This window comes from Podarcis tiliguerta (assembly GCF_965153285.1).
Source record: "Podarcis tiliguerta genome assembly, chromosome: 16".
In the NCBI taxonomy this organism is placed as follows: Eukaryota; Metazoa; Chordata; class Lepidosauria; order Squamata; family Lacertidae; genus Podarcis; species Podarcis tiliguerta.
Genome location: NC_139549.1, coordinates 3,350,670 through 3,374,865, shown reverse-complemented (window position 1 = coordinate 3,374,865; position 24,196 = coordinate 3,350,670). Strand labels below are relative to the sequence as shown.

At 47.0% G+C, this 24,196-nt stretch overlaps 1 protein-coding gene across 1 annotated transcript in view; it reads right to left on the bottom strand.

Annotated features, from left to right (window-relative positions):
- Window positions 1-953: 953 nt before the first annotated feature.
- The window catches only part of LOC310666083 (methanethiol oxidase-like), a 37,623-nt gene continuing 14,380 nt past the window's right edge, over window positions 954-24,196 (bottom strand). The window contains exons 3-12 of the mRNA XM_083416666.1: window positions 22,103-22,215; window positions 19,990-20,175; window positions 18,428-18,548; window positions 15,674-15,856; window positions 13,321-13,499; window positions 7,639-7,717; window positions 6,326-6,447; window positions 4,264-4,356; window positions 3,452-3,570; window positions 954-2,005 (exon numbers count right to left, since the gene is read on the bottom strand). Coding sequence (XP_083272792.1) covers window positions 1,843-2,005; window positions 3,452-3,570; window positions 4,264-4,356; window positions 6,326-6,447; window positions 7,639-7,717; window positions 13,321-13,499; window positions 15,674-15,856; window positions 18,428-18,548; window positions 19,990-20,175; window positions 22,103-22,215 — 1,358 coding nt within the window. The 3' untranslated portion in view covers window positions 954-1,842. The remainder of the gene's footprint in view (window positions 2,006-3,451; window positions 3,571-4,263; window positions 4,357-6,325; window positions 6,448-7,638; window positions 7,718-13,320; window positions 13,500-15,673; window positions 15,857-18,427; window positions 18,549-19,989; window positions 20,176-22,102; window positions 22,216-24,196) is intronic.

Here is a 24,196-nt window from a genome sequence, read left to right as displayed (position 1 = left end):
TCAAAATAAAGGGGGGAGGGGGCAGGAAATCTGTGCCCATGGACGTCCCCAGTTCCCCCTTGGCAGTGGCAGTGGCAGCAAGCACCTCCTGAAGCCAGCCAGTGCCAACAGCGCTACCAGGCTGGCTCCAGGCTGCTGAGGCTGCAGCTGGCACATTTCCCGGGGACAGATTTGCAAATCTGGGGACTGTCCCCGGGAACCGGGGAGGTCTGGTAACCCTATGTTAAAATCCAAGTAGGTGGTAGGAAGGAAGTAGTTTAAGAGGGCAAAGCTAATGCCCGGATCCAGAGCCACAATAGCTGTGTTCACTGGAGGTAAAGGGACCCCTGACTGTTAGGTCCAGTCATGGACGACTCTGGGGTTGCGCACTCATCTCGCTTTACTGTCCGAGGGAGCTGGCGTACAGCTTCCGGGTCATGTGGCCAGCAGGACTAAGCCGCTTCTGGCGAACCAGAGCAGCGCACGGAAACACCGTTTACCTTCCCACCAGAGTGGTACCTATTTATCTAGTTGCACTGGTGTGCTTTCAAACTGCTAGGTTGACAGGAGCAGGGACCGAGCAACGGGAGCTCCCCCCGTCACGGGGATTCGAACCGCCGACCTTCTGATCGGCAAGTCCTAGGCTCTGTGGTTTAACCCACAGTGCCACCCGCGTCACTGGAGGTAGGGTGCCTCTGAATACCATTTCCTGGGGATCACAAGTGGGAAGAAGGCCTTTTGGGGGGGGCAGTGGCCCTTCTAATCCAGCATCCCTGTTCTCACTCTGGGTAGCCTCAATGGGAAGCAGGACCTGAGAGCAGCAGGGCTCTCCCCACCAGAAATTCCCCAAAACTGGTATTCAGAAACATTTCTGCCTCCAGCATCAAAGTCACTGGGTCTTGGTAGCCTAATCTTGCATGAATTTGTCTAACACTTTTAAAAAACCATCAATACATCCGACGGGGACCACATCCCACGGTTCAGCTATTCGTTTATTTATTTCGTAAGATTTATACACTGATTGGTTGTGAAAGAAAACTCTCCAAGCGCTGTGTGGTGGAGAACTTTCATTTGTCCGCCCTGAATCTTCCCACATTCAGCTTCATCGAATGGCTCCAAGGCCTAGTGTGATGATTTATCACGTGCAGAATAAATCATGTGAGCAAGACTACAGTTTGCAATAGAGAGAGGCAGGCCAGTGAACACACAGGACAGTTTGGTATCATTAAAAGCATCAGGTTCCAGAGATTCTCATAATGAGCTATGGATGGTTCCACTTCAGCCTTCAGGAAGGGGGAGTTACATGTTGGAATACTCCCCTTCCCACTCCCCCCCCCCAGATTCCCTATACATAGAGAAAGCTGATCATAAGCCTTACTGCTAAAATACTAGTTTTCTATGTGCATAGAGGGTTTTTTAATCGTTGTGTGGGAGCGTCCTAATGTGCTACACCCCTGCTTACTGCCTGAAGTGGTAAAGTCCAGGAAAAGCCGTACCCCTGTACCTCAGGTTACAGATGCTTCAGGTTGTGGTTTTTTGGGTTACGGACCCGCCGAAACTCGGAAGTACCAGAACAGGTTACTTCTGGGTTTTGGCAGTCGTGCATGTGCAGAAGTGCTAAATCGCACTTTGCACATGCACAGAATCGCCAAATCGCAACCTGCGTGTGCAGAGACGTGCTGCTGCAGGTTGCGAACGCTGCAGGTTGCGAACGTGCATCCCGCACTTGCTCCCTGTCTGCAAGAACATGGAAATCTGGTTAGAGGCCCCACCAAGATCAATTTTCATATGTGGAACATAGAAAGGACAAAGGGTCAACATTAAAGGTCCAACTGCACTCTGCCCTGCTGGGAGCAGTCTTCCTCAGATCCAGATATCGGAGGTGCAGTCTCCTCCTGGGTAGCGGATCTCGTGGGCGAGCGCAGCGCCCTCCGGCTCTTTCCCGAAATCCACAAGGAAATTTTTATTCACTCTCAAGCCGCCTTTCGTGGTGTCGACATCGATTTGTAGCATGACAGAGCCTTCCCTGAAGCGAAGAGGAGGGGAAATGGGAGTGGAGAAAACATGTCATGAGGGAAGGCAGAAATAAGGCCAGAATCGTTTCTTTTTGAGGACAAAAGGGAAGAGTCCTGTAGCAGAATCAGGCCAGTGGCCCATCTGCTCCAGCACCCAACTATCTTTCTTTGCAGGTAGAGAAAGACCAGGCAGGTAATTTTCTGTTACACCAAACGCAGAAGATTGCTGATGTATTAAGCCGGCTGAATTTGGTTGATGCAAACCCAGCAGACACACCGATGGTGACAAGTTACCAGGTAGATGGTACTGCTGAAGCATTTTCTGACACCACACTGTACAGATGCATTCTAGGCAAACTGGATTTCATTGCTAGATGTTCAAGACCTGACACAGCTGTAAGCACTAACCTGCTTAGCAGACATGCCAACCATCCTATTGTTCAGGATTGGAAAGCTGGACCGGATCCCTCAGTGGGAACCCGCAAGCAGGATTCAAGCCCAAGAGCCCTCTCTCCCCTCCTGCAGTTTCCAGCAACTGGGACTCCGAAGCACCATTGGACTCCAGCCATGATGTCAGAGCATAGTAGCCATTGAAAGCCTTATCCCTCCACGAATTTGCCTAATCCTTTTTAATAATAATAATAATAATAATAATAATAATAATAATAATAATAATTTTTAATTTATACCCCACCCTTCCCGGTTCAGAAAACCAGGCTCAGGGTGGATAACAACAAATTTAAAACACTTAACTGATGCTACAAAAAAAACCCAGCATAAAATACAGTATAAAACGTGAATAACAATAAAATCAAAAATAAATTTAGAGGGGAAATCCTTCCAATAAACATTAGATGGTCACCAGGGCTAGCTGGCTAAGTTAGTCCTATTTGGGCCATCGAGGAGGCCAGGGGAGAATTAGCTGTGGGGTCTCAGAGCGGGTAATCTTCATAAAAAGGGGAGGGAAAGGAAAGGAAATAAAAGATCAGGCTGCATTCAAATTAAAGGCCAGGCGGAACTGCTCCATCTTACAGGCCCTGCGGAAGGAGGTTAAATCCTGCAGGGCCCTGGTCTCATGGGACAGAGCATTCCACCAGGTCGGCGCCATCACTGAGAAGGCCCTGGCCCTGGTGGAGGATAATCTGACTTCCTTAGGACCTTAAGGTCCTCTGCGGGGCAGACCAGGAGAGGTGGTCCCGTAAATACGAGGGCCCTAAGCCACATCTTAAAGGCATCCATGGCCTTAAGGGAGCCAATTCCATAGTTTAACTGGGCTCCGTGTGAAGAAGATGCTTTGAGCAGAGGGGCAGAGGCTCTCCGTGGTTTTAGAGAGGGGTCTTTATCAACCCAACGTGGAGTTTGAACCTGGGGCCTTCTGCATGCGAAGCAGGTGTCCGGCCACTGGGCTAGAGCCCTGGCTTCTAAAAATAAAAATATCCAGGCAAAAGGTGTCTTACTTGACCATGTCTGGATAGAACTGCTTGTCCCAGCCGCTGTAGAGGGAAGTACTGACATACAGTCGCTTGCCGTCCAAGCTTAGCTGGATCATTTGAGGTCCGCCTTGAACCCTCTTTCCCTGAAAAAAAAACAGATATGTTAACACACTCCAGAGGATCCTGTGTTGCTTGGTGTACATGGAAGGACAATTTGGAGCAAGAGGAAAGAGAGATGCAGGGATGCAGGACATCTGTGCCCTTCCAGATTTTAAGAAGGTAAGAAGAATGGAAGTGAGAGCTGGACCATCAAGAAGGCTGATCGCCGAAGAATGGATGCTTTTGAATTCTGGTGCTGGAGGAGACTCTTGAGAGTCCCATGGACTGCAAGAAGATCAAACCTCTCCATTCTGAAGGAAATCAGCCCTGAGTGCTCACTGGAAGGACAGATCCTGAAGCTGAGGCTCCAAGACTTTGGCCACCTCATGAGAAGAGAAGACTCCCTGGAAAAGACCCTGATGTTGGGAAAGATGGAGGGCACAAGGAGAAGGGGAGGACAGAGGGCAAGATGGTGGGACAGTGTTCTCGAAGCTACCAGCATGAGTTTGACCAAACTGTGGGAGGCAGTGGAAGACAGGAGGGCCTGGCATGCTCTGGTCCAGGGGGTCACGAAGAGGCGGACACGACTAAACTACTAAACAACAACAACAATGACAAGGGCAAAAACAGAAGGGAAGGAAGGAAGGAGTGTTTCTTGAGTACCTTGGGTTAAAGGCATGATATAAAATGTGATAAACCATTAATAAATGGGGGGGAATGTGGTGATTCTCATGCACCTTGATGATAAATGGATCTGGCTGGCAGTCCAGCTCTTGGTCCTCAACCACAGTGACCGGCCCGCCTTTGACAATGCTGCCTCCAACAAAAACCTGCAAGGAAATATACCAGACTCAGCACAGGACAGAATCATGCTTGCAGAGTCGCCAGCTTCCTGGGGCAAACAGTGCAGCCAGCAATCTCCCTACCGTACTGGCCATCTGGCAAGATGGTGTAAATTTGAAAAATCTGGCTGGTTCGTTGCGATCTAGTTTTCCTTCCTAGGTATGTGACCTCTGCATCTGATTATAGGTAAGGTATTGACTACTGCAAAGGGGTCTACCTTGGGCTGCCCCTTGGAGACAGTTCACCCTTTGGGTTAGTGCAAAATTTAGCCGCCGGCAACGGGCATTCAGAAGCACATTGCCTCCCACAGGGAAAGTGGAACATAGTCAGCATGGCTGATAGCCACTGATAGCCTTACCTACAAATTTGTCTAATCTTCCTTAAAAGCCATCACTACATTTTGTGGGAGCAAACTCTATAGTTTTAACTACGGTACGTGCTGTGTGGCAAGGTCCTTCATTTTAATACGTTTTTTGATTGATATACAGAGGTACCTTGGGTTATGTTACCTTTGGGTAATGTAAAATTGAGTTACGAATGTGGCAAACCCAGAAGTGTATACCGTATTTTTTGCACCATAACACTCACTTTTTTCCTCCTAGAAAGTAAGGGGAAATGTCTGTGCGTGTTATGGAGGGAATGCCTACGGGTGGCGGGGGGATCTGCTGCAGTCGTGAGCAGAGGATCCATGCTTCCCCTTCCTTCCCTCCTCCGTGGTTACAAAGCATGGATCCACATGGATCCTCAGGTTTTTTCATTGGACTACTCCAAACTCACTGTCAGATCACATGTCTGTGGCCACAGCATGAACCACAAAAATCATATATCCACTATTTCGTTTAGAATATTTATTTTCTTGTTTTCCTCCTCTAAAAACTACGTGCGTGTTATGGTCTGGTGCGTGTTATAGAGCGAAAAATACGGTAGTTCTGGGTTTTGCCGCATGCGCAGAAGAACACAGAAGTGTTCTATCGCACCGCGCACATGCGCAGAAGCGGCGCCTCCGGATACGGACTTTTTGGGGTAAGTAGAGACCCCTGGGACAAATTAACTTCATATCCGGAGGGTCCATTGTATGTATTTGCTGACTGATGCTGATAAATGGAGTACGATGTTAAACACATGCATATATTGGTGACTTTGCTAGGTATTAATTATCGCTTTATCTACAGTTTACACTTCCTTTTTTATACACCAGTGGAAGCCTGGATATTTAACAAACAAACAAATTTAAATGTTTATTTTGTTTCGCAGATAATACAATTTATAAATAAACAACAAAGAATTCCCCCCTCACCCTGCTTGCCAGAATGTTTCAGCACAATCAAACAAAATAGTTGATTTACTTTGGATTCAATTTCAATTTCAATTTCAGTATTTCTCTATAGTCTACCACGTGTTGCTGGCTTTTTTATAAGTGTGTATGCAACAAAGTCAAACAATTTTTTCTTGAAATTGTTCATTCTCTTATTGGTAAATTATTACAGTGGTACCTTGGGTTACATACGCTTCAGGTTACAGACTCCGCTAACCCAGAAATAGTACCTTGTTAATACTAATACTAATACTACTACTAATAATAATTAATAATTAATAATTAATAATTAATAATTAATAATTAATAATTAATAATGATTTATTATTTGTACCCTGCCCATCTGACTGGGTTTCCCCAGACACTCTGGGCGGCTTCCACAAATACCAAAAATAGACTAATATGAACTTTGCTTCAGGATAAGAACAGAAATTGTGCTCTGGCAGTGTGGCAGTGACAGCGGGAGGCCCCATTAGCTAAAGTGGTACCTCAGGTTAAGAACAGTTTCAGGTTAAGAATGGACCTCTAGAACGAATTAAGTTCTTAACCCGAGGTACCACTGTAGTTGTTTTCCTGAGATGCTCTGAAAATATAAATAAATAATTATTTGCTCTGATCATTCATTCAGAGCCAGTTTTTACCTGTCCCACCAGTTTGGGCTGCTGGGTGTTGGTGATGTCATACTGACGGATGTCTCCATGAAGCCAGTCGCTAAAATACAGAAATTTGTCATCCAGGGAGATGAGGATGTCCGTGATAAGACCTTAAGGAGAATATTGGAGAGTAATAAAAGAAGCCACAGCGTTAAACTCTTGTGAGTCGCCTGTTTGTGTTTATGGGGGGGAGACAGAGAGAGAGAGAGAGAGAGAGAGAAATATACTAGGTGCTACAAAGATATCACACATCTCTAATATTTTATTCTCTCCAGCGAACTTACTCTCTTTTTTGGGGGGGTGGGGAGATGTAGTATTTTTCTTTTTGGTTCAGCCTCTTTAAAGAAATACTTTGTTTTTTGGTGAATTTTTTGTTGTTTTTTAATATTTTTATTAAGCAATTTCAACATAAGAAATTATTAAATCATATAATCACATACATTATTCCCCCCCCATTCCTCCCCCCAACCAGGGACTTCCTTCATCTCCTCTCTCTGATTTCTCTGCACATATTAGTCTCTGCATGTTATAAAATTATACGTATCCTTGCCTTGTCTATCTATCATGTTAGGTAAAGGTAAAGGTACCCCTGCCCATATGGGCCAGTCTTGCCAGACTCTAGGGTTGTGCGCTCATCTCACTCTAGAGGCCGGGAGCCAGCGCTGTCCGAAGACACTTCCGGGTCACATGGCCAGCGTGACGAAGCTGCTCTGGCGAGCCAGCACAGCACACAGAACGCCGTTTACCTTCCCGCTATAAAGCGGTACCTATTTATCTACTTGCACTTATGGGTGCTTTCGAACTGCTAGGTGGGCAGGAGCTGGGAGCGAACGACGGGAGCTCACCCCGCTGCGGGGATTCGAACCGCCGACCATGCGATCGGCAAGTCCTAGGCGCTGAGGTTTTACCCACAGCGCCACCCACGTCCCTTTCTCTATCATGTTATCTATCATGTTATCAACCAATAAATTTGTGTAGGTTTCTTCAAAACCTGCCAAGGACTCCAGTTCATATTGTTGTCTTTTTAAACAATTTGTAAAATTACTTAAAATTTGTAAAAAGTTCCCATTCTTCCTTAAAGTCACAGTTGTCCTCGTTCCGCAGTTTGTATGTCAATTTAGCCAGTTCTGCAGAACTCATCCATTTTTCTTGCCACTGTTCTTTCGTTGGGACGAACTTGCTCTCTTAAGCTGCCCTGAACTTCTTGCCTCTAGAGGCCTGGTAGGTGGGTTGGGGAAGCTGCTCAAAACAACAAGATAAATCCTACTTGTGGCCCAAATCTGAAGCCACGCTGGACTGACCTGGCATGTCGGGAAGAACCCAGCCGTCCACCTTCTTGCTGGGCACCTGGATGACTTGCTTGGCCGCCCATGTCCCATTCTGCAGAAGGAGCAACCACAGTGGAGATTAATCACAGGACCGCCATCGTTGCGCTCAGCACAGATGGATATATTCTTTCCCCCCCCCTTTTTTTTAATAAAATATTTATTAAGGGTTTGGAAATTACAGAAAAAAGAAAAAGAGAGAAAGGGAAACAATATAAATTTAACAAAACACACATTACAATTACAATAAAAAGGAAAAAAGGGGGGGGGGGAAAGACCACTACAACAATACAGAAAAAAATGGAAAAAAGAGAAAAATGAAAAAAAACAATACATTAAACACACACACATCCAATATTCCATATCTTTACCTTTCATTAACTTAGTTCATCGACCTCCTCACACCTCCCTTTTTTGTATTCTATTTCAATTAACTGTTTCAGCAAATTCTTTCCATCTTACTCAATTTTTGTTCTATAATTAAACTTAACAATCTAACCTTAAATTTTTCATTTTATCCCGTTATCAATCCACTTTTACTTAAATCTTTAGTACATTTCTGCTAAAACCATATAACTTCATTCCAGCATCCTTCTAACATTCAGGATATATTCTTAATATTGGAGGATGGATGGCGGCTAATGGATTGAGGTTGAATCCTGACAAGGCAGAAGTACTGTTCTTGGGGGGACAGGAGGTGGGCAGGTGTGGGGGACTCCCTGGTGCTTAATGGGGTAACTCTGCCCCCGAAGGACCAGGTGCGCAGCCTGGGAGTCATTTTGGACTCACAGCTGTCCATGGAGGCGCAGGTCAATTCTGTGTCCAGGGCAGCTGTCTACCAGTTCCACCTGGCACGCAGGATGAGACCCTCCCTGCCCGCAGACTGTCTCACCAAAGTGGTGCATGCTCTGGTTATCTCCCACTTGGACTACTGCAATGCGCTCTACGTGGGGCTACCTTTGAAGGTGACCCGGAAACTGCAACTAATCCAGAGTGCGGCAGCTAAACTGGTGACTGGGAGCGGCCGCCGGGACCACATAACACCGGTCTTGAAAGATCTACATCGGCTCCCAGTACGTTTCCGAGCACAATTCAAAGTGTTGGTGTTGCTCTTTAAAGCCCTAAACGGCTTCATTGTTAGGAGATCCTCAGGCCTTGGGAAGAGGGTTTGACCATTAAGCCACTCTGAGACCTGGAGCTCTTTGCGGGGAATTGAAGTGTGTCTCCTAACAACTCTCAGCACCCTGAACAAACTACAGTTCCCATGATTCTTGGTGGAGGAGGGAAGTAGCTACTGTTAAAATAGTATAATGTTGCTTTAAATGTCTGCTGAGAATATGATCACACTCTGCGAGGGGGCAAAAAGACTTAAGGAAGATCAAAGTCTACTAGCTGATCCCTTGCACTGATTTGCAATATGCCAGCAATTGTTCCATAATTGTTTAACACCAGCAACAAATGATACCCAGTTGTTTTAGCAATAGGTAAAGGTAAAGGGACCCCTGACCATTAGGTCCAGTCGTGACCGACTCTGGGGTTGCAGCGCTCATCTTGCTTTACTGGCCGAGGGAGCCGGCGTACAGCTTCCGGGTCATGTGGCCAGCATGACTAAGCTGCTTCTGGCGAACCAGAGCAGCGCACGGAAACGCCGTTTACCTTCCCGCCGGAGCGGTACCTATTTATCTACTTGCACTCTGATGTGCTTTCGAACTGCTAGGTGGGCAGGAGCAGGGACCGAGGAACGGGCACTTACCCCGTCGTGGGGATTCGAACCGCAAGTGTGATCAGCAAGTCCTAGGCTCTGTGGTTTAACCCACAGCGCCCCCCGCGCCCCCCCCTACCCTATTTCTAAATCAGGCTGCTGCGAAAGGAAGAGAGTTTTTTGGGGGGGATGGGTCCAGGCGTGGACTTTTGTGTGACAACTGCTGAAAAGAAATTCTGGTGCTGAGCATGTGCTCAGAGGCATCTTGTTATTTGATTCTTAGAGAATGGGTGCTTCCAGGCCAGCTGTTGGAATAATCCACTTATGATCCCCACCCCACCCAAGCCACTATTTTGCATCTGGTTCCAGTCAGTGGATCTCAGGGGTAAAAAAAAAGGGGGGGGGGAGATGAGGAATGCTCAAAGCAGTTCTTGCAAACCTGAAGTGTGCCTGGCTCTGTTACAAGGCATGCCAAATGTTATGTAATGAAGTTCTCATCCTGGCCACCAGGAGTATTGTGTATGTAGTTTCCACTCAGGTCCACATCAGTTATTTTAGGGGGGAAACCCTGGGTTGTTGTTGTTACATTGTTGACAGCTAGCTGCCTATAAAAGCAGGCCGGCTGAGCTGTTTGGTGTTCAGTTCTGTTCCAGCTTACAAATAAATAGCTGCTTTGGAAGAATCGCTTTGTCGTCTGCTATCTCTATCCACTGGGATGCGGGTGGCGCTGTGGGTTAAAGCCTCAGCGCCTAGGGCTTGCCGATCGAAAGGTCGGCGGTTCGAATCCCCGCGGCGGGGTGCGCTCCTGTCGCTCGGTCCCAGCGCCTGTCACCTAGCAGTTCGAAAGCACCCCCGGGTGCAAGTAGATAAATAGGGACCGCTTACTAGTGGGAAGGTAAACGGCGTTTCCGTGTGCGGCTCTGGCTCGCCAGAGCAGCGATGTCACGCTGGCCACGTGACCCGGAAGTGTCTTCGGACAGCGCTGGCCCCCGGCCTCTTGAGTGAGATGGGCACACAACCCTGGAGTTTGTCAAGACTGGCCCGTACGGGCAGGGGTACCTTTACCTTTATCTCTATCCACTATTCTACACCAAACATTATTAGTCCCATTTTACAGATGGAAGGGCTGAGGCAGCAGGAGAGAGCGAGTGCAGGGCAGAAGCAAAATCTCTGAATGCTGAGACTTCCTCCGTCACCACTGTCTCTTAGCCACTCCACAAAGCACTGCAGAGTAAACAGCTCTTGTGCGGTATCACAGGGGCCTATCTTATGTAGACAAGAGAAAGCTTAATGGCTTGAACCGCCGCACAATCGTATGTACACAGCTCGACATATGCGGAGGTGACACAGGACCTGAGCAAACAGCCGTTACAATGGGAGCGGCGGCTCAATGAACCACCTCGGGTAAGCCAGGAGGGTTAATGATTGCGCTGTCCCATTATGCCAAAGATCAATAATTCACTCACTGAGATGCAAAGGCGATAACTGCGCATAGTGGGGTGGGGAGGGAACGGCTTGCAGATCTGGGCCTCCGGCAGACAGCCGTTGGGATCGCAGAGCCTCCTGCTCACCGCCTGACAACACCTGTTTGACTCCAGCGCCAGTGGGACTGGCACCTACTCCTGCCAACACAGGTCCGGTGCTCTGTTGGCTTTTTACATGTTCAGAGGGAATCGGACCGTCAGCAATTTGTCCCACCGAGCTTTGCTGCAAGCAGGGATCTTTTGCACCAAGTTGGGGATGGGGAGATCCCTTTTGGATGCCCCCATTGGTAAAATGGGTAAATTGCATTGCCTGCAAATAGTTCCCTTTGCCCAGAGTCTCAAGAGGACTGTCACAAACTGCAGAGGAGGTGTGTGTGTGTGTGTGTGTGTGTGTACCTGAAGGAGCGTCTCCACCCCCATCGTTCTGCCTGGACACTGAGGTCCAGCTCTGAGGGCCTTCTGGTGGTTCCCTCCCTGCAAGAAGCCAAATTACGGGGAACCAGGCAGAGGGCCTTCTCGGTGGTGGCGCCCGCCCTGTGGAACGCCCTCCCACTAGATGTCAAAGAGAACAACAACTACCAGACTTTTAGAAGACATCTGAAGGCAGCCCTGTTTAGGGAAGCTTTTAATGTTTAATAAAGATAAAGGGGACCCCTGACCATTAGATCCAGTCGTGGCCGACTCTGCGGTTCCAGCGCTCATCTCGCTTTATCGGCCGAGGGAGCCGGCATACAGCTTCCAGGTCGTGTGGCCAGCAGGACTAAGCCGCTTCTGGCGAACCAGAGCAGCGCACGGAAACGCCATTTACCTTCCCACCGGAGAGGTACCTATTTATCTACTTGCACTTTGACGTGCTTTCGAACTGCTAGGTTGTCAGGAGCAGGGACCGAGCAACGGGAGCTCACCCCGTCACGGGGATTTGAACCACCAACCTTCTGACTGGCAAGTCCTAGGCTCTGTGGTTTAACCCAGCGCCACCCGCATCCCTTTTAATGTTTAATAGGTTATTGTATTTTAGTGTTCTGTTGGAAGCTGCCCAGGGTGGCTGGGGAAACTAAACACCCTCCGTGATTTCCCCTCCTCTTCCTCCTCATCACTGCTGACCTGCTTACTTGACAGGCAGAGAAGGAATGAGGAAGCAGAGAGGGGAATCACTGTTCCTCCTGTTCACCACCACCAATGTCTGCCCCAGAGCAAGAGGTGGGTGAACAAGCAGGCATGTTGCAACAGTGGAGAGGAAGAGAAGGTCTGCAGTGGGGGCCGGGCTGTTGTTAATGCGGCCCCTGTTAGGGTGCAGAGCCTCAACAGATGCCCTACCATAGGGACCCTTGCCACATCCCTTCGCAATGTCGTCTATTTTATCATCTCTAACCACATACACTCAAATACAGTGGATGCTTGGGTTGCAAACATGATCCATGCGGGATGCACGTTCGCAACCCACAGCGTTCCCAACTCATGTCTGTGTGTCTGCACACACGCGGGTTGCGATTCGGCGCATCTGCGCATGCATGACCGCCAAAACCTGGAAGTAACCCGTTCCGGTACTTCCGGGTTTTGGCAGTCCGCAACCTGAAAAAACACAACCTGAAGAAGAAGAGAAGAAGAAGAGTTTGGATTTGATACCCCGCTTTATCACTACCCGAAGGAGTCTCAAAGCGGCTAACATTCTCCTTTCCCTTCCTCCCCCACAACAAACACTCTGTGAGGTGAGTGGGGCTGAGACTTCAGAGAAGTGTGACTGGCCCAAGGTCACCCAGCAGCTGCATGTGGAGGAGCGGGGAAGCGAACCCGGTTCCCCAGATTACGAGTCCACCGCTCTTAACCACTACACCACACTGGCTCTCACTGAAACGGCTGTAACCCGAGGTATGACTGTACACCAATAATTTTTTTACAAAAGAGAGCAGTCCAACAGAGTACGCTCCCCAAGGCCATATACAGCTAGGCACCTGTCAATTTTGGATTCTGTTTTTCTCCCCTTCCCCCATCTTAAGTTCAGTTCTCCACATTCCCACATCAGTTTGGAATCTTTAAAAAAAGTCCTCATGAAAACTCACCAGCACTTTAGTGCAACTTTCTCCCAAACACATTTTTGGATGAAATTTCACCTAATATCCACAATTTTGCAAATCGATTTCCCCCAGTATTAAGCATTTTTGTGTATTACCTTTCTGAACATATGTATTTTTATGTACACTTTCCCCTAGTATATGCATTTTTGTACGTGATACTGCATTGCAAAATTCGGAAAAGGCCAAATTCCAAAGGAAGGCTGCCTTTCAGTCCACACACTGTTTCAGAAAGTGCAAACTGAGTGAGTTGGGCTTCTGACGTGAACTGAATTTAAATTTCTCCCCCAAGTCAACAAAGAAATGGCCTTTTCTAATTGGAGGTGCCTGGGACGATCTTCTGCCAGAGAGCCACAGTCTTTCCTCAAGTATTACTAAAAACGTTACTGCTTTTTGTTACCGCGGTCTTGTGGAAACGATGAATCGCACTGGTGAGGGCGCAGCCGATGAACCCTTCTGCCGCGTCGGGGTTGTGAAGAAAGCGGATTTCAAGAGGGATGGAATTCTTCCCCACGTCGATGGACTGGATGAGTTCATGGGTGGTCCAGTCCCACACATTAATGTTGCCACCGTAGCAGCCTTCAAGGACGCAGTGGTTGTGGAGGAAGTAAACAAAGAGCAGAAAAGTAAAGCTTACAGAGAGGTCACTATTTCGATTTCCCCCAGCACTGATGTGTGAGGAGGGCTGCCTGTGAAAGACATTATTTTATGCACAAAATCCCTCCCATCTAACAACGTAAGAAGAGTTTTGCTGGACCTGGGCGATGGCCCATTTAGTCCAGAATCCTGTTTTCACAGTGGTCAATCGGATGCTCTTGATAGAAGCCCATAAGAGTGCAATGGCCATTGTCCCCACTTGCAATTCCTTGCAAGTACATTCAGAATATAGCCTTATTGTCCTCCGTGGATTTGTCTAAACCTCTTGCGAAGCCATCCAAGTTGGTGACCAAGCTGCGCGAAGCCCGGGACTGCAGGCAGCTCTGCGCAACCCTCAGGGGACCGGCGCAAAGTCGCGCTGGTCTCCCAAGGGTTGCGCAGAGCTTCCTGAAGCCTGGAGAGCGAGAGGCGTTGGTGCGCACCGACCCCTCTCGCTCTCCAGGCTTCAGCGAAAGCCTGCATTCGCCCCATAGGACGCACACACATTTCCCCTTCATTTTTGGAGGGGAAAATTTGCATCCTATAGGGCGAAAAATCCGGTACGTGTGTTCATTTGATTTCAAATATATTAGAGAATTTACAAGTGCACACATTTTGTTTTTGTTGTACTAAATCATGTATATTATTCAATAAAAATTACAGTGCTATCTAGTATACTGGTCTTTGTGTTGCTTGTGTTGTTTCTTGTGTTAAGTTTGCAACACAGGGGGTTGTTGTTCTGCATTGTGACATAGAACAAATGTCTCAGGGCCCCTTGCAAAATCATGATGCTATTGCTAACAGAGCCATCGTTCGTTTTCTTAACGGAAAACAGAGACAGAATCTTCGCAACAACCTTGTGAGACGTTGTCAGGGGAGACACATACAACCAGTTCATTTCAAGGTATAAATACTTGTCATGTTTGGTCTCTATTACTCATTGTCACAAATGTTGTCCATATGCTACAGTTGCAGGGAGCGGGGGAGATTGCCTTAAATAATTTATTACAGTGGTGCCCCGCAAGACGAATGCCTCGCAAGACGGAAAACCCCCAAGACGAAAGGGTTTTCCGTCTGCAGAGGCGCTTCGCAGGACGAATTTCCCTATGGGCTTGCTTCGCAAGACGAAAAATGACGAAAAAAATCGAATTTTTTTTTTTGCTCCAAAACCCCTTATTCTGAATCGCTAAGCTGCTAAAAGCATTTTAGCAGCAAAACCGCTAATCCCCCCCCTAAAAAGCCGTTTTTAGCCCTTAAAATGTCAATAGCGCTAATAGCGCTACTCCGTCAATGGGCTTGCTTCGCAAGACGAAAAAACCGCAAGACGAAAAGACTCGCGGAACGGATTCTTTTCGTCTTGCGAGGCACCACTGTATTTGTATAACCTCAAGGTTAGATTACTGCAACATGTTATACCTAGGGCTGCCTTCTCTGCAGTGGCTCCCCATTTGTGGAATGCTCTCCCCAGGGGGGGTTTGCCTGGCGCCTTCATTAAACGCCTTTCGGCGCCAGGCAAAAACGTTCCTTTTTAACCAGGCCTTTGGTTGATTTGATTGACATCCTATGCCCTTTTAAAATGTGGTTTTATTTTTTTGGGGGGGGGCGAGGGGGTTATTGAGTTGTTGTTTTTATTTTGATGATGTATTTTGTGGTTTTATATTTTGAACTGCCCTTAGACCTCCAGGTATAGGGCGGTATATAAATTCTAATTATAATAATAATATCAATGCCACACACTGAAAAATTAGTCTGAATATGATTGCCCCTCGTGGAAATGAATTTGGTTATCTTTTCCGCAACGGCTGTCAGACTTGTGGACTTCCAGATGTTGGGACTGAAGCACTATAGCTGCCAACTTTTCCCTTTTCTTGCAAGGAATCCTATTCGGAATAACGAAATTTCCCTTAAAAAAGGGAAACATTGACAGCTGTGTAAAGCACCAGTCACCATCCCTGACGGATTGCCACGCTGGCTGGGGCTGATTGGGGTTTGTACTCCAACCGCATTTGGAGGGCCACAGAAGGGTGGAGTATAAAATTTTAAAAAATCACTATTACAATTATTATTCCCCCCCCCCTTTGCTTCAGTAGTGCTCATGTGCAGAAGGGCGCACTCACCTTTCTCCAGATCAGCTGGATTAAACCCATTTGCCAGGCATTTGGGCACTCCCCATTCCGTGCTCATCAGGACGTTGTGCCTCGGCTGGTACCAGAAATCGTAGCCCAGCTTAGGGACCTTGGGGCCTTTTTCCCAGTTGCCCTTCACCTCAAACGTCTCCCCATCCAACAGCACAAAACCACCTGACATTGCCAAAAAAAAAGGAATAATAATAATAATAATAATAATAATACAGTGGTGCCTCGCAAGACGAAAAGAATCCGTTCCGCGAGTCTCTTCGTCTTGCGGTTTTTTTCGTCTTACGAAGCAAGCCCATTAGCGGATTAGCACTATTAGCGGCTATTAAAGGCTTAAGGGATTAGCGGATTAGCTGCTAAAAGGCTATTAGCGGCTTAGATCAGCTGTTAAGCGGCTTAGATCAGCTGTTAAGCAGCTTAGCGATCAGCTGTTAAGCGGCTTAGCGAACAGCTGTTAAGCGGCTTAGGGGCTTGGGGAAAAGGGGGGGAGGGGGGAAAAAACCCCAGGAATCGCAAGACATTTTCGTCTTGCGAAGCAAGCCCATAGCAAATTTGTTTTGCGAAGCACCTCCAAAACGGAAAACCCTTTCGTCTAGCGGGTTTTCCGTCTTGCGAGGCATTCGTCCAAACCAAAGGCCAGGCAGAACAGCTCTGTCTTGCAAGCCCTGCGGAAAGATGTCAATAATAATAATAATAATTTATTATTTATACCCCGCCCATCTGGCTGGGCTTCCCCAGCCACTCTGGGCGGCTTCCAACTGAATATTAAAAACAATACAGCATCAGACATTATAAACCTCCCTAAACAGGGATGTCTTCAGATGTCTTCTAAAAGTCTGGTAGTTGTTCTTCTCTTTGACATCTGGTGGGAGGGCGTTCCACAGGGCGGGCGCCACCACCGAGAAGGCCCTCTGCCTGGTTCCCTGTACCTTTGCTTCTCGCAGGGAGGGAACCCCCAGAAGGCCCTCAGCGCTGGACCTCAGCGTCCGGGCAGAACGATGGGGGTGGAGACGCTCCTTCAGGTATACAAGACCGAGGCCGTTTAGGGCTTTCAAGGTCAGCACCAACACTTTGAATTGTGCTCGGAAACGCACTGGGAGCCAATGAAGATGTCGTAGGAACACAGGAAGTTGCCTTATACTGAGTCAGGCCACGTCGGTCCACCTAAGGCAGTACTGCCTACTGGCAACAGCTCTTTGGCGATTCAAGCAGGGCTGTCTCCCAGCCCCACCTGGAGATGACAGGGACTTTCTCCATGCAAGGGAGATGCTCTGCCAGGAAGCTACAATCGTTGCCATCAACAAGATGCATTGTTCTAAATCCCAAAAGGTATTTGATATATCCCAGCTGGTGTGTGTGCGTGCTGCAAAAAGACTTGTAGGTTTGAAGGGTAAACATGCTCCATGCACTACTCAGTGGTCGGAAGTACTCGCTGCTCTTTCAACATTTGAATGTAGATTACGATGGTTTGGTTGGCCATCCGTCTGTCAATGGAGGAGTGTGTCTTTTGGAGTGAAGTCAAACTGTTGGAAGGTTGTAGAAACCAATATAGGATAGGCATGTTTTGTTGCAGATGAAGGCGCCCGGTGTGTTTGTGTGTGTGTTTGTATACACACACACACACACACACACAGTGGTATCTTGGTTTACGAACTTAATCAATTCTGGAAGTCCATTCTTAAACCGAAACTGTTCTTAAACTGAGGCACACTTTCCCTAATTGGGCCTCCTGCCGCTGGCGACCTTCCACCGTTCAGATTCTGTTCTTAGACGGAGGTAAATTTCTCAAACCAAGACACTATTTCCGGTTTTGCGGAGTTTGTAAACCAAATTGTTCTTAAACCAGACTCTTCTTAAACCAAGGTACCACTTAATATAATGTGTGTGTGTGTGTGTGTGTGTGTGTATAGTTTAAGTCAGGATTGATGGATTATTTTTAATATTAATGTGAGCTGATGCTGTTCCTTTCTTTCTGTTATATTTGTATTAAATAAATAAATTAAAACCTCTCCTAGAGAGTACAGTGGTACCTCGGGTTAAGTACTTAATTCGTTCCGGAGGTCCATTCTTAACCTGAAACTGTTCTTAACCTGGAGACCACTTTAGCTAATGGGGCCTCCTGTTGCCGCAGCGCCACCGGAGCATGGTTTCTGTTCTCATCCTGAAGCAAAGTTCTTAACCTGAAGCACTATTTCTGGGTTAGCGGAGTCTGTAACCTGAAGCGTATGTAACCTGAGGTACCACTGTATGTGTGCATATTGCTGTAACTTGGTTGTGCCACTTTGCCCTAAGCAAGATAAAGAGACTAACAAATTTAACAAATAAATAAGTAAGTAGCTGGCTCACAAGAATCCTAACATTTCAGTTTCCCAATTATCTCTGCTTCCTCCCACCGCCCCCCCCTGCCCTAGCCTTTTTCTTTTTTTAAAAAAAAGTTAAGTTTGTAGTCCTTATGATTGCAAAGACACAGTCTAGAATTGTGAGTCGTGCCTGTTGAAACCCAACAAGCAGATGAATACACCCGGGAGCTTGGTGGCAGGGGGACACTGCTCCAGAGTCATCAATATTGGAATAAATTATGCAAATTAAAAGGCAGGGTGCAAATCTGCATTTAAAAAACTGCATGTGGAAGAACAGAAATTTTCTCCGTTCAAAATTTGGACTGGGACTCGCTTTTGCGCTCTTGTTAACCCAGCCCAGACCACCTCCTTTGCCTGCCCAGCCCCCCAAAAACACCTTTTCCATTGCCGGAGGGGTCTCCCATGGTGCTGATCATGATTTCGCCACTGCCCAAGCAGTGGGTGGTGTGAGGATGAGCCAGGTTGCACTTCCAGTACATGTCAACGGGCTCAACAGCCTAAGGGGAAAGGTAGAACAGAGAAAGCTAAGGTTAGTGCGGTGTTAAAATTTTCTCCTCTGTGTGCTTTTTAAGTTTCTGGCTCTTATGTTTCCAAGGGTACAGTACCGACAGAAAACGTTCTATGCGTGTGTTCCTCACTCCCTAACCCTTCTCCATCAATGAAGGAGAAGAGAAACTGCCGTAAAGGGAATATTTTTAGCATACATTTCTCCTATGTTACTCTTGAAATGCCATTTCCCCTTAACGTATCAACCTTTGCAAGCAATTTCCCCTAATATAATGCACTCCTGTGTGCTGTTTTATCTCATATATGCATTTTTAGGCACACCTTCGCCTAACATTTGAATTCTTGTACGCATTGTTAGAGAACTGCGTCCCAAAGTTCAGAGAAGTGTGTGGATTTTGGAGGGTGGTGGCATTTCGGTTCATGCATTGGACTTGGAAAGTTAGAATCCGTTTGGCTCGCATTCAAATGCAAAACTAAACGGATTTGATCCCCCATCCATAAAGGTAAAGGTAAAGGGACCCCTGACCATTAGGTCCAGTCGTGGCCGACTCTGGTGTTGCGGCGCTCATCTCGCTTTATTGGCCAGGGTAGCTGGCGTACAGCTTCCGGGTCACGTGGCCAGCAGGACTAAGCCGCTTCTGGCAAACCAGAGCAGCGCACGGAAACACCCTTTACCTTCCCGCCAGAGTGGTACCTATTTATCTACTTGCACTTTGACGTTCTTTCGAACTGCTAGGTTGGCAGGAGCAGGGACCGAGCAACGGGAGCTCACCCCGTCGTGGGGATTCGAACCGCTGACCTTCCGATCAGCAAGCCCAAGAGGCTCAGTGGTTTAGACCATAGCACCACCTGTGTCCCTTAATTAAATCCATAGGTAAAGGTAAAGGGACCCCTGACCATTAGGTCCAGTCGTGGCCAACTCTGGGGTTGCGGCGCTCATCTCGCTTTATTGGCCGAGGGAGCCGGCGTACAGCTTCCGGGTCATGTGGCCAGCATGACTAAGCCGCTTCTGGCGAACCAGAGCAGCGCACGGAAACACCCTTTACCTTCCTGCCAGAGCGGTACCTATTTATCTACTTGCACTTTGACGTGCTTTCGAACTGCTAGGTTGGCAGGAGCAGGGACCGAACAATGGGAGCTCACCCCCTCACGGGGATTGAAACCGCCAACCTTCCGATCGGCAAGCCCTAGGCTCTGTGGTTTAACCCACAGTGCCACCCACATCCCTCCCCCATCCATAGTGCTAACATTATTACCTATTTTGTGAGGGACTAGTTCTGCTGCAAAGAAACCTCAATGCTGATGGCCTTGTAAATACAACAGCGAAGACGCACTGCGAGCCACTCTGGTAGGGCTTCTGATTCATTGAGCAACAAAGGAACTTGCAAAACGGAGGGTGTGGTTTCTGGTGAGCCCCAGAAAAGCCTGTACCTTGTGGAGGCGTGGAGCTCGAGGGTCGGTGCCTGTATCAACCACATAAATCCTGGAAGAGATCAAGCTGGGAAGGATGAGCCTGTTTCGCTTCTTGGTCGTGTCCCCAAAACAGCTGCTGCAGGAGTTCCACCCTGTGTGGTGGAGCTCATCGTTGACATTTGGCATGGGTAGGCGATGGATGACCTATGAAATTAATAATAATAATAATAATAATAATAATAATAATAGTATAATAAGTATAGTTCAAGCTCTGGTTTTCCCAGTAGTGATGTATGGAAGTGAGAGCTGGACCATAAAGAAGGCTGATCGCCGAAGAATGTGTGCTTTTGAATTCTGGTGCTGGAGGAGACTCTTGAGAGTCCCATGGACTGCAAGAAGATCAAACCTCCCCATTCTGAAGGAAATCAGCCCTGAGTGCTCACTGGAAGGACAGATCCTGAAGCTGAGGCTCCAAGACTTTGGCCACCTCATGAGAAGAGGAGACTCCCTGGAAAAGACCCTGATGCTGGGAAAGATGGAGGGCACAAGGAGAAGGGGACGACAGAGGACGAGATGGCGGGACAGTGTTCTCGAAGCTACCAGCATGAGTTTGACCAGACTGCGGGATGCAGTGGAAGACAGGAGGGCATAGAATGCTCTGGTCCAGGGGGTCACAAAGAGTCAGACAAGACTAAACGACTAAACAACAACAACAACAACAGCAACAATCCCAACATGTTGATCTTTAATCTGTCACTGATTAGTTTTAATTATCTTTTACATGTTTTTAATTATTTGCTCTTAACTGATTTTGCTGATATTCACAACATTTCTTGCAGACTGCTTAGAGGTGTATACAATTTTGTTAAATAAAAATAGATCTCAAGTGTAAAGAGGTGTGCCTTTGGCGTACAGTGAAAGCTGCACAATGAAGATTTTGAGGCAGAAAGGGAGCCACCACCATTTAGGAGCTGCTGCAAAAATGCCCTCTCTTGGGCTGCTATTCCCTATACTTCTGAGGGTGGCAGAACTCCCAAAAGGGTCTCCTCTGTCGATCTTAACACCTGAGAGTGTCTGTAGGGAAGGAGGGAGAGGCGGTCTCTCAGATATCTGGAAGCTTAGTTGTCTAGAACTTTAAACACAACTGCATTTGCAAATGGGTAAAACTTATGGTAATTGCAGCCAGACAGGTTATAGCGAGTAACTGGAAAAATGCAGAAGAGTTAGAGGTGAACCAATGGAGGAAAATACTGAATATTATAATTTTAGAATACCTAACTGTGAAGATACACAGAATGAAAGGGTTTAAGGTCAGTGAGAAAGAGGAGGATTGGTTTGAGAAGATACTGAATTATTTGGGCAGGTTTGAACAATTTGGGGCAATTAAAATGTTAGAAGTTAAATAAACCTTGTGGATGGAGGAGTGTTAAGGTATATAGAAGTGTACATATGGTTAATTTGAATATATTATTATTGAATATGTATATTATTGAATATTGTATACCCAATGTATCAGCCGCCGGGGGGGGGGGTTCACTGTTTGTGTTTTGGTGATTGGTAAAAAAATTATTTATTTTTTTAAAAAAAAGATCTTTAAACACAACTATCACTCTGAGGTTCCCCCACCCGCACCCCTCTCATACACCGGCGTGGCAACTTGCAACATTTATTTGCAATTTAAGGTTTTTGAAAATATACAATAAAATAAAATTAACAAGCTTTGACAAGATATCTTGCTGGACCAGATCAACTGCCCCACAAAGTGTGTGGCTAAGTATACAAAAGCCAACAAAAGATTTAGCAATCTGAACCGCTTGAGAATGAACAGGGAAGTCTTTGGAAAAAACGCCACACCCCAACTTTTGTTCTGTAAGAATGAACTCTCCAGTTTTAAAGCGATCAGCTGTCACAGATGACCTCTGCAACAGCCTGAATGAGGCGGATTGCGATGTTTGCACTTTTAAAAGCGTTTTTAGGGTGGGGTTTTGCTATGGGGATGCAACTTCAAATTATCCTTGGAAAGCAAACAGGACTTCTCACACAATTGTGGAGCAATAATGTAACCCTGAAGATATTGGCGCATGCGAAGCCTTGTTGCGTGACCAGCCTTCGCACACTGAAAGATACTTACTTGGCAATAGGTTGGAGATTTGGGGTCCACATCCACCGTGGCCAGGTAGTCTGGTTTCTTTATTCCAGTGTTCCTGTAGATGCAGGGCAGGTATACAATCTCTTCCCGGGGGCCTGTCCAAAAGCAAAAAACCTTGTATGAGCCGCCGGGAGTGGGGGAACAGGGAAGCAAGCACACTGGAAACGATGCCTTATGAGGAACGGCTAAGGGAGCTGGGCATGTTTAGCCTGGAGAAGAGGAGGTTAAGGGGTGATATGATAGCTATGTTCAAATATATAAAAGGATGTCACATAGAGGAGGGAGAAAGGTTGTTTTCTGCTGCTCCAGAGAAGCGGACACGCAGCAATGGATCCAAACTACAAGAAAGAAGATTCCACCTAAACATTAGGAAGAATTTCCTGACAGTAAGAGCTGTTCGACAGTGGAATTTGCTGCCAAGGAGTGTGGTGGAGTCTCCTTCTTTGGAGGTCTTTAAGCAGCTTGACAACCAGATGTCAGGAGTGCTCTGATGGTGTTTCCTGCTTGGCAGGGGGTTGGACTCGATGGCCCTTGTGGTCTCTTCCAACTCTATGATTCTATGGTGAAATAAATAAATTAAGGTCTTATGTATATAATAAACGTTCATAAATGTACCAAGCTAACACGTATATAGATATATAGGCCACATGTCTGAAGCTGCACAGGAGAGCAGCCATGGAGCCATTTTGACTCCCAGACTGACCAGGTGTTTTCTATGCAAGGTCAAATGGAGGAGCCTCCCCACTGCCTTTTCCTTCACAAATCCTGTCTTAAGGGTATATCTGTGTATGAACACGGTGAGCCTGTGACCTGGCTCAGGAACTAAGTATTTATCATTACAAAAGATTGGCCAGGCTCCCCAGGGTATCCAATCAAGGGACCATTAACAGGTAACCTGCCAGACAGGAGATAAACAACGCACTCAGACTTCTGCTGTAGACCGCCTTTTCTATGATGTAGGTATGATGTATCTGATGGGTGGTCTTGAGATCTAGGGCAGGGAATTAAAAATGTCTATATATAAGGGCGGGCACACCTTTGTTCTGGGTCCTCCCCCTTTCCTGCGTGTGAGGGGAGCACCCTGTTGCAACAGATCAATAAGATCAGGCTTACTAGCTGCTTTGCTTCTCAATACAGTGGTGCCTTGCAAGACGAAAAGAATCCGTTCCGCGAGTCTTTTCGTCTTGCGGTGTTTTCGTCTTGCGAAGCAAGCCCATTAGCGGATTAGCGCTATTAGCACTATTGGCAGTTTAAGGGCTATTAACGGCTATTAAAGGCTTAAGGGATTAGCGGTTTAGCTGCTAAAAGGCTTTTAGCAGCTTAGTGCTTCAGAAAAAGGAGTTGGGGAGCGGAAAAAAACCTCAAAAATTTTCGTCAATTTTCGTCTTGCGAAGCAAGTCCATGGGGAAATTCGTCTTGCGAAGAGCCTCTGCAAACGGAAAACCCTTTCGTCTTGCGGGTTTTCCGTCTTGCGAGGCATTCGTCTTGCGGGGCACCACTGTATTCTCTGGTTGGCCTCTGTTCTTTTCTCCAGCCGGTGGAGAACCTGCAAAGGACTCTATAAGGGCTCTGGTGTCCCCCATAAGGGAATAAGGGCAGATTTTTTGTTTATTACACTGGTAGTAAGGGCAGCCAGATGAGGAAAGGAGAAAAGGTCACCCTTTCACCGCTGCGTTTGGATGTGACGAACAATGCAAACAGTGTCTTTCGTGGAACATGTCTGCTTTGCTCATGAATGAAACGGTGGACAAGATTTCCATTAGACTTAGACAAGGTCAAAGGAGTGGGGAAACGACACGAGATAATATTGCCTGAGGGGCCAAATCCCACGTGCAAGCCACAAGCCGGCCATCCCTGATTTGCCATGAAATGAGGCCAATTTTTAAAAAGCTTCATTTATGAATTTATGCATGAATTTATGCACATGGGGGAGAAATGGTTCTAAAGGTTAGAAGGGAAGAAACTTTGCTTTTTGGTGATGCAGGTATAGTGGTACCTCGGGTTAAGAACTTAATTCGTTCCGGAGGTCCGTTCTTAACCTGAAACTGTTCTTAACCTGAGGCACCACTTTAGACA